The sequence below is a fragment of the Chanos chanos genome, chromosome 3, assembly GCF_902362185.1.
Source record: "Chanos chanos chromosome 3, fChaCha1.1, whole genome shotgun sequence".
Lineage (NCBI taxonomy): Eukaryota > Metazoa > Chordata > Actinopteri > Gonorynchiformes > Chanidae > Chanos > Chanos chanos.
This window is the reverse complement of record NC_044497.1, coordinates 19,563,925-19,575,000: the sequence shown is the minus strand read 5'-3', so window position 1 is coordinate 19,575,000 and position 11,076 is coordinate 19,563,925. Positions and strand designations below refer to the sequence as shown.

The 11,076-nt window shown below is 43.9% G+C and overlaps 1 protein-coding gene across 1 annotated transcript in view; it reads left to right on the top strand.

Annotated features, from left to right (window-relative positions):
- LOC115806363 (receptor-type tyrosine-protein phosphatase mu-like) overlaps positions 1-11,076 on the top strand; it is a 141,980-nt gene that overhangs the window by 36,823 nt on the left and 94,081 nt on the right. The window contains exon 6 of the mRNA XM_030767037.1: positions 4,525-4,818. Within this exon, the coding sequence (XP_030622897.1) occupies positions 4,525-4,818 (294 nt within the window). The remainder of the gene's footprint in view (positions 1-4,524; positions 4,819-11,076) is intronic.

Below are 11,076 nucleotides of genomic sequence, written 5' to 3'. Positions count from 1 at the left end.
CTGGAATTTTTCAGTGGAGTCAGATAACTTAGAGAGGCCTGCTGTCAAAAACCTGCATCATCAAATGAGAGAAAAGCTTAGAAATCCTTTCTCTTTGACGCCGTGTGTCTTTTATTAGTGGAGTGTGTGGTGTCTTACAAAGCGTTTGTTGGTAGACTGAAGGATGGTGCTCTGGTAGCCAGGACTAATGACCTTGCGTTTAGTGACATGCTGTGCAGGCAGGCCAAGAGCCCAGACTGGTGGCATTGCCTTCTTCATGACCTGAGCATGGAGGTTAACAAGGTTAACTCACCCATACCCCATCTGCAGAGCAGGAAGAGTTATAAACCATTCACACCGCACTCTCTCTCGTATTTTACACTACACAAAGCAGTCGCACCTCAGACGGCTCTAACCAGGCAGGCAGACAGTGGGCAGAGCTCATCTGCACCCAGACAGCTCATCGTTTAGTTACCCCACTGTAGTATACAGATGGTTCAGCAATGACAGGGGGGTTTCTCTCAATGCCCCCCATCTCAGTGTGTCTGTGAGGAAAAGAGAGAAGAAAACGGGGAGAGAGAGAGAAGGAAAGAACGGCAAAAACTCTCTCTGTAACCTTCAGACAGAGAAGAGGTGCGATATCCCTATGGGCTGCAGATGCTGTGTCGACCTCACATTGACAGCCCTGGCCCCAGACTGTAGCTTTTCAAAATAGGATTCATCTCTGGAATGTTCCCGACTCTTCCATGGATTTGGGCTGCTAGTGCAATGTGTGCACCTCAACTTGCACAAGTTTTTCACCAGCACAGCCGCTCATAAAGTCACAAAAAACTCCCAACGAGTCAGCCACGGCTATAAGAGCTATAAAAACTAAACCAAGTGCTGGGATGAACAGCTGGGATGTGCAAAAAAAGAAAAGAAAAAAAGAAAACAAAACAGAAGAGGCTAATAACAGAGCACAGTTTCCCCCCTTCATCTATCAAACAGTTGCTGTAATAGGAAACATACAGGGAGCTGTGGAAAAGGGAGGTTTTAAACCATATTAGGAGGACCCGGCAGGACCAGGGACTGTGGAACGTATCAGGGGTTTCATTCGGGTTGAGGGGTCAGGTTGCGTGGTGATAGGACCCCTGGCTAAACATAGCGGAGCGCAGGGGCAGGCGGGTGGCCGGCAGGGCGTGGCTGGCAGGTGCAGTGCCTGGATACCCACAGCTGTGCACAGTGGCCAGAACACACCACTGCTGGGTCAGCACCACGGCAACAGCTGAACAGTGAGAGTGTACGCCCAGAGTGCGCTTTTATCGCCGCCTTAAACCAGAGCTGAGCTCTCTATGACCTTTACAAGGGGTCACAGGACATGTGATACCACCTCGAAGTTTGTCTTACATGAGCTCCGCTTTTGTTTTGTTTTTGTTTTTTTCATTTTTTTATTACATAGTCAAGTTCTGAATGATCAGGTTTTTGGCCTATCTGAATATCCCACAGTGGAACTGAGGTTGTTTTGACTGTTGATGGAATATAATTATCAGGATGGAATATAATTATCAACAGAGTTTGCCATCAGAGGAGGCAGATTCACTTAAGGTTGCGATCTATTTGATGAGAAATGAAATTGAGTGGAGGTGTCAGTCCAGTTATCAATATCCATCTGCGAGAATCAGTGATCAGGCATAATGTGTTGGCTGTGGTTAGATGAGGTGTCAGAAGCTTTGTTTTCATGTGGCCCAGTCAGAGTAAGGCTGACAAAGTCCAGATCGATGGCCATACTCCAAACTCTGTTTTAGAGCCTCCCCTCTCCGTCGCCCAATCAAAACACCGCAGGAACGCAATCCAGTGACAGGATTGACGAATGCGACGCGTTCCACGTCCTGATCAGACTCCAGAGGCCCCTCTTCGCCTCAAAAATCTCTCTTATAGAAAGATTGAATTGTCACTTCGTCTCAGGTTTCGACACAGGCCGGAGGAAGCACGAAGGCTCTCCACCTCTGCAGACAATAGACTGTTTTCTTTCTCTCTCTCTCTCTCTCTCTCTCTCTCTCTCTCTCTCTCTTTTTTTTTTCTCGCTGTGAAGCTCTACACCTGTTCCCTGTCTTGCGGCCTGAAAATTGAGATGTCAGACAGAGCTGCAGGGACTGAGCTGGAGAACAGGACATTTAAATTGTCCCGATGGTATATTGTTGTTGCCTGGACAGAACAGTGTGGACAGGATTTTGACAGGGGTGATGGTAGGCCATTTTCGACGCGCAGGGACACAGACAGATACAGAGAATGTGTGTCTAAACAAACGCTCGACTGTCCAGACCTGATGGAAATGACTGACATTTTAATCCGGCTGCTGTTGCTACAAAGGCCCCCCCTCCCCCGATCTTCAATCAGAGAAAATACCCCCCTTTTTTTGTAATACATGTTTGTGTGAAAAGTTTAAAGAGGAACAGGTTTATAAATGAAACACTCTTTCCTCTTTTTAGATACGTAAAACCAGTGTATTAACATCTCTCTGTTCAATTTTACGTGAACTAAACTTTTCTGGGTTTAGTGTAATGTGCGAGTTAAAGCTTTGGGCTTTGTGTAATCAAACACTGGCTAGGACGTTCACATTTGAGAACTGCGTCCAGATCAGAGATAGATGGAGACGCAGGGTAACTCCGGATGTATCAGACAAAGCCACATGTTTCTACATGGAAAGCAGTGTAAAGAGTTTGCCTATACATGAATGAAGTGATGGAATCAAGCCATTATTTGCTTACTCTCCATAATAGGTTGAAAATGACCTGTGTTTATTTGTGGAGGGTAGATTGAGCTGAAAGCTTCACGCTTTGTTACAGCAAGGAAATTGCCACCAACTGTACCACACTTAGATCAAGTAAAAGGCAACAGTGAGGGAAAAAAAAGTGTGTTGTTCTTTACATCTTTCCCATGTCATGTGACCAGTCACACCTGCACAGAGGCCTGTCAGAAAGATGGATGTTCCATTACCACAGCAGTAATTGGTGTTTGCCAAGGTTCGAATCAATACCATCTCCCCCTATGTTTCCTCTACTGCCTCACATAGACACCTGTGCTTTATATTTCATAAGCTTTCAAAACAAACATGATGTCTCAATCTTCAGGAATCACGTTCGGTTCAGCATGCAGTGTGCCAGCTGAAATCATTTATTTTTTGTTTGTGTGTTTGTGCGTGTGTGTGTTTCTGTGTGCGTGCGTGCCTGTGTGTGTGTTTCTTTTTCAGTTTAGCCATCTGTTCATTCCTTAAAAATGGGCGAGGAAATGTAATAGAGATCTCAGAGCGTGCTGGTGTCAGTTTTAAATGCCTAACACAAAACCTGGTCTCACACCATGGCTTTCCCTTACTGCCTCTCACTGATCATTATCATCAGAAGTGAATGGGGATCTGTGGAAATGACCTTTGATTCAGGCTTTAGAAAGACACTGTGTACATGGACAACATATGCCATAAACCACACAAATATTTCATACTGATAGCCCAGAGAGATTCCAGTTGGATGAGATTTGTTTGTCAAATACATCGCTCATATTCACAGACTTTTCCCCTGATACTTACACAAACTGGCGATGGGTTGCAAATCTGTATAATAGATTTTTATGCTCTGCTGGAGGTTTATCAGACTTTTGCTGGGCAAGTGGGAATGGTGTTTGTGTGTTGTGTGTTTGTGTATCTGCAGGGTGTATGTGTGTGTATGCACAAATGTACATGTGTGCGTGTGAATGTGTGTGTGTGTGTGTGTGTGTGTGTGTGTGGTGTAATGGTACTAAACTGGGTCAGAGGAGAAGTAGAACAGGGCCTTTGGGGTGATGAGGAGTGTAATAACACTAAGATTTGAGGAAGGTCAAAAATTAATTGGTTTAACTCATTAACACTGTAAAATCTCCCCCATGTCAAGAGCTTATTCACCACACAGAGAGAACTGAGGCTTTGTGTGAAACCAATACAACATTACCTCACTTCACTCCTACTTAACATTAAACCAAGATATCAGATATGCAATTGTTCAGAACAACCCCACAGTCTGTTTCCCGATCTGTAAAAACCACAAAACTCGACAGTCCTTTGACTTCACACCGCCTGAAATGTGACTGCTACTGTAGACATTTAGAAGTGATACTGCTTTACTAAGCATGACTGGTAGGCTTGAACGGAAATATCAAAAGGAAGAAAATTTTGGTTTACACATAAACCTCAGTGGTTATTGTTTTTTGGGTCTTTCTTTGACTGTGTATGCATACTGATGTTGCTGCCTGCCGTAACAGTTTCGCTGATGTTGCTTTGTTAGGCTGAGGAACATGTCCAAGTCAGAATAAAGTACCAAATTTATTGTGTCCAATGGATTGGACACAATAATCCATTTGGGTTCAACTGATGAGGTATAAATAATATTACGCTGAAAGTGTTGGAAAACTGAATTAAGATACATAGTTTACATGGGAGAACATGCTTATCCACTGAGAAACTGACTCTTGGTTGGTTGATAGGTTCATTGCCTGTGGTCCTATAGCTATGTCTGTCTGTTCTTTTTCACCTCGTAGAACCTCCCATACCCATTGCACCTCCTCAGCTGACTGCCGTTGGCGCCACCTACCTGTGGATCCAGCTCAATGCCAACTCCATTAACGGGGACGGCCCAATCATCGAGAGAGAGGTGGAGTACCGAACCACGTCTGGGAGCCTCATCGACAACCAGCCTGTGGACAAGCCAACCTACAAGATCGGGCACCTGGACCCAGACACCGAGTACGAGATCAGCGTCCTCCTCACCAGGCCTAATGATGGAGGAACAGGGGCACCAGGGCCCCCACTGCGCGCCAGGACCAAGTGTGCCGGTGAGTCTGCATAATGTCCCGGCATGGGACTTGGATTGGTTCCCGCCTAACGGTAGATCCGGCTTTACCTCTAAACCAGGTCTGATTACTGTCGAAATGAAAGACACTGATACTCCTGTAAACTCTAAATCAACACGAAATTGAAAAGCAACGTGCTGTCAACAGGAGAGGAGTCCCTCTTTCGTAACTCCATGTAGGAGGTCAGGAAAAACGTCAGCTTCTTTAGTTCAATGCAGTTCAGTTTTTCCGGCTCTCTGCAATTACTCCAGTATTGATGGGCCAGATGCTTCTCTGCTCTCTGGATGAAAAGGACTTGATTACTCTATGTAGATAATTGACTTGGGATGGGTTTGATTACTGTACATGTAGTGATCCCATTGCTCAGATAGTGAATGTGAGGAACAATGGGGGCCTTGTGCAGACTTTGATTGATGACGCTGGCCGTGTCCTTTTTTGGACAAAAGGCCTGAGAGATTGATGTGATGTGATGAGCCACTGCTCTTCCATCAGCCAGTGCTGTCTTCTCTGACATTCTCTCCCAAGTCTTCTGTTATTTGGAATCAATCTGTGGACTGTCATCATAAGCATAAATTAGTTATAAAGTGGTCATTCACAGAGTTAGAGATGTGACTTCAGTAAGAGATGAGAAAAGTCTTTCTTTTTCACTTATTTTCTGTAAGCAGTTTTAATTTATTAAAAGTCAGTGTATTCAAGTGTGTATTGTAAAGTCAGGTGATGTAAAACTTCCCTTAAAATATTCTTTTAACTTTTTAATCCTTCTGGCCACTTAGCGATTTCATCTGTCATTTCACCGTCTTTCACTGTTCATCTGCCCCCATACGACAGGCCAAGTCCTACCACAATGTCAGTGTAAAATTGCTTGCGATCTGTTGTTACCTTGTCTTTGCTGATGGATAATGCGGTTTGCCTGAGGGGATTTCAAATGGAGGCCTCTGCATTAGAGATGCTTGGAACAGCATTAGCTGTGTGCTTATCAGAGACTAAATTCATCAGAGTGGCTGTAAACAGCGGGTCTGTTTACTCCATCCGTCTCCTCCCACTGCACAGTAAGCAGTGGCAGAAGCCCACCTGACACACTGGCCAGCGGACAAATCCCACCTGGTGGGCCACAATGCTTCTCCCCTTAATGGCACGCGGAAACATTAGCGTTGTTATAGACTTCTTCACAGGGGCAGGCGCATTAGCAGTGAGGCGGTGGGACCCCTGAGCTACAAACAAACGCCTGGCAATTATCACAGTAATTAAACAGGTGCAATGACTCTTCTTTTAAATGACTGTTGTGATTAGAGCAATGGCAGGAGGAGAGGAGAGATGCGTTTGTTTCCCAAGCCACCTAATCGCTTTTCCATTAGCCTGTGTGCTAACCGCTCATTAGCAAGTCACATGACCCTCCAGCCAATGGGCTGGAAGATGCTTCAGGCATTGGAGTGAAATAGAATGGCCCAAAAAAAAAGGAAAAGAAAAGAGAAAAGCATTTAAATAAATCGCTGTTCTATTATGCATTCGCTTATGCGATTTAGATTTGCTTTTGGCCCCTCCAGATACAAACATAATAACTATTATAGACACTTAAGAAGTTTTTTGTTAAAGCTCTCACATGACATGGTATCCAGAAAAACAGTATGATGTATGGCTCTAGACACACTCAAAAACACGTCTAATTGTTTCTCTGTCTGCTTTGAGCAGACAAGGGGTAAGGTATGAATAAGATCTTAAGAGAAAGGTGGTGAAAGAGGGAGAGATCAAACAGGTAAGTGAAGTGGTAGTAGGATTGTATCAGTTTTCACGCAGGTGGGGGAAGGGGGGGGGGGTCACACACACTGAAAAGGTTTATAAAAGCACATGCCAGGGATCAAACGTGCTGGAACTTGCCCTCATTTCATGTGTCAAGACCTGCCCTGGCCTCCCTTCACCCATCCCAGGGCTTCACAGATTCCCTCAGTGTGCTGTAGACGCATAACACACATGCCACCCATACCTGCAGAACTCACAGAGCCCACAGTAGTCTCCAGCACCCTCTTTAGACCACTCTGCACCCAGAGCCTAAATCAACGGAACTATCGCCAGACCTTTACATCTCTGACACCTCACTACAATACCGCCTGCAACAATTAACATCTAAAACCGATTACTCAACCGGGAAGTAAACCAGGCTTTTTTGACCATTTTTAAGTGGATAAAAATTGCCTCAGGGGTGAAGGGGTTAGATTTTTTCTTTTTTTAAATTTGAGCCTTGATGGCCTGTCAATTAAGCCACCAAATGGCCCCTTTTTTAAAGTCTAACCTGAGTGAAATGGCTGGTTTTCAGAAATGGCAAAATACATCTGGGCTTTGGATGCAACAGCTCCATTGCCAAAAAATTATTCAGAGGATGTAATTGCAGGTGTGTTGATAAACGTAATTAGAGTTTGGCCCACGCAGACAAATATTTATAATGAGGTGTGTATTTTTAATTATGTTCACAATGTGCAGCTCTCCTGGCTGACGTTCATGAACAACTGGGCAGAGTGAATGTTTACTGGATGAGTGATAGAGCACTGAAACTTTGTCTTAATGCCGCTCTTACTTTATCAGTTGTGAAGTGTTAACGTAGGGTGACCATATTTTGGTTTTCAAAAAAGAGAACGGGGGGGGTGATGCATTCTCCTCCTATCTTACTGGGAAGTTTAAGTGCATGTAACTTTTGGTTCCTGTCGTTGCGTGTGTAAGGCTGATGCTTGACAATGCAAAGTGAAACTGCACCTGTACTAAACTGCCTCAATACGTAGCCGGCTAGTCTTTAATAAGACAAATAACCGCTAGCATAGTAACAGTGGCAAGAAGACCTCATTTCTTTCCATTCAAGTTTTGGTGGCGTTTCGGCTTTCTTAAGGTCTCCATTGGTGGTGTGCGAGAGGGCGGCACCTAAAGAAAAAGGTCAAAGCAATGCAAATGCACACACAAAGAATGGCGACTGTGGAAAGCAAAAGCCAAATCCCAGATATTTTGGGCGATTTAGAAATCCCGGCTGGATGTACTTTTTAGGTCCGAAAAAAAGGACGTCTGGGAAAAAGAAGACGTGTGGTCACCCTAGTCAATGTGAAAGTTATTGCCTCTGATATCTGAGATCTATACTGGTGTTTCATACAAAGTGAACATTTAAAGATCTAAAATGTGAAACTTTGACATATAGGCATCTGTCACATAGTCAGATATGGACTGAAATACAGACTAGAGAGAAAAACAATAATTTGTCCCATTTTTGCCAGTCTGATCAGTGTTCAAAACAGTAAAGTTAATTTCCATATTCAGAATATGGATTATGTCTTCAAAGATCTTTTTGGCCCATTTTGGACCCCACATTACTGCTTGAATTTATCCAAAGTCAAATCTTGCCCGTGTTCAGGCTAGCACATATCCGAAACATAACCAGACTCCGTTTTAACCGAATGTTTTCATAAGACAGAAATTGTTATTTTTAAATTGTGACTAACTGAGGTCCTTGAGAAATACTGCTGAGATTCATGCAAACATTTGCCAGTGGCATTGTGTGGAGTTCCAGCTAACCCTGGTGACTGTATTCAATTCAGCGAGAGCTATGAAGACCTTCTCATAAGGTCACCCTGAGTTAGGAAGGTTATCTGGATCAGTCCGTCTGTCACTACAAAGAAATTGAGTTGTGCTTGTATGTAGTCCAGAAAAAAAAAAAGGAAAAAAAGTCTGTTTGCAATTCTCCCAAAGTAGCACCGTGGTGCAATGTGTGTTTGTCAAGGATTTGGTATCAAACAATTGTCTGGAAAAAGCAAAAAGCATTAGTAGAAGTTGGATGTTTGTTTGTGTGTGTGTGTGTGTGTGTGTGTGTGTGTGTGTGTGTGTGTGCGTGCATGTCTTACTTCAGGACTGAACAGAGATGCTCACATGTTTCCCTGATGAGGTAAACAAGAAAAACAAACCCAAATAGATTGTGAAATAACCTCTTTTGCTGTTTACCATGCATGTTGTCTGCTTCCATTTCATTTACAAGCTTGTTTTGCAGGCTCAAATAGCTCTGCTTGTGTAATGTGACAAACTTGGTCACATCACATTTCGCTTTGGTTTTCCTTTTGCCTCCGATGACAGTTTTTCAAGATATTTTTCCTTAATCTTCTTTTGTTTACTTATTTAGTCTGATTGATAATGCATGGCGTGTCTGTGGCATGTTTCATTGAATTATAGATATGAATGCACTGTAGCTCAGTCTAAAGGACAGTATTTGAATCTGTCAGAAAAGTGAGATTTATTGATGGAATATGTTTATTCCCTGCTGTATCTTATTACTCTGTGTCCTCGTATCACCCACACAGATATGAGGATGGGGCTGTTTTTACTTATTGCTTATTGCGGAGGACATAAATTAGACGTAAAGACAGAAAGCGACATGATAATCATATGAATGTGGTCTGAGATCACACATATTATTAGATTGGTTTTATTCTCGCTCCTGTGTGGAGTGTTTCTGTAGTCTACTGTGAGGATAACTGCCTCTTAAAGTCCTGTTTTCAGTCAGTCAGTCACCCCCCTCCCATGCACAAATACACACACACACACACATACACACTCACACACACAAACCCTCACTCGCTTGTGACACTACTGCAGACCTATAGGCCTATTGCTGAGTGTAATTCTGGTCATTTGTACCCCTCTCTGACCCGACAACGCTCTGACTGCTAAACAGTGTTTCCACATTACTCCTGTCACGCACTGACATTCCCACTTACTCCAGTAAAGCAGGGCTGCTATGGAGCAGGACACACCTAATGAAAACACACACATGCACACACACACTAACACAAAGACAGACAGACACACACACATGCACGCACACACACACACACGCACACACACGCACGCATGCACACACACACACACACACATACACACACACGCACGCACACACACGTACGCACGCACGCACACACGCACACGCACACGCACACATGCAAACACACACACACACACACACATGCGCGCGCACACGTACACACACACACACACCACCACCACCATTCTGACTGTTTCCCAGGTCCTCAGGAGGGTTGAGTCTCAGACGTGGATTTGTGTAGTAGATCGATGCAGAAACTCAGACAGGACACCTATTAAAAACTCATCCTCCAAATGTGTCCTACATGTCCACGAGGGCTTTTTAAATACCTTTGTGCAAATGCACAGTCTTGTTGTTCCTTTCCCTTCACTGCCCTTTTACTGCATTTTTACTCTTTGAGTGTCCCCTCTTCATCTCGCTCTCTTTCGCTCTCCGATACTCCATTCCCATCCTTTTCTCTTCACACTTCTGATTTTTACGCTCTGCTCCCCAGACACTGCCCCTCTCCTTCCTCCCTCTGTTCCTCCCTCTTCATCATCCATCTACCGCCTCAGACCCCGCATTTACACAACAACTCCTCAATCTCTTTCTTTTTGGATTACGTCAACACTTAAAATCTTTTTTTTTTATTCTTATATGCTATAAACATAGCTCAAATTTCCACCTTAATCAACAAAGTTTGGCACATGGTATCTAGAATTATTTTTTTAATCCACATGTGAAACTTGGAATTTTTTTTTTTTTGCTGTAAGGAGAAAGGAGCAGAGAGGCTGTTGGCTGGGAGCAGATATGTTTAAACAGTTTTACGTCTTTGTGAGGACTGTTAAGCATTGCTAAACAGCCGTGTAGGAGCAGGAACCTCTGAAGAAACATTGTTTAATATTGTTTTTTTTATGAATAAGAGAGAGAGAGAGAGAGAACAGGCTAAGGAGTATTCTCCCATTCTCTTCTTCTACCCTCCCCTCTTCCTCTCTCTCTCTCTCTTTCTGTGTCTCCTTCTCTTTTGCTCTCTTCCTCTCTCTCTCTCTCTCTCTCTCTCTCTCTCTCTCTCCGTCTCTCCCTTTCTCCCTCTTTTCTCCCTGTGTCTCCCTCTCTTTCTCTTTCTTCCTTTCCCTCTCTCTCTCTCTCTCTCTCTCTCTCAGTGGTACCTCCAGGCATGGTACCTCTCCACTCTTTCCTTCCCTTCCTCCCAGCGGGCAAATTAAATATGATGATCCCTGTGGAAATGAAATACGAAATCTCCTATAGGCCCTAGCTCAGAGCACAGACAGCGGGTTCGAGACCAGCCTCAGCGACACAGAAAAGCAGCTCTGAAAGTCACCTTCACATGCCTCTCTCTTCAGCAGATGAAAAATGATCAAAGCTGGAAAAAAAGAGTGAGAGGTGGAGAGAAA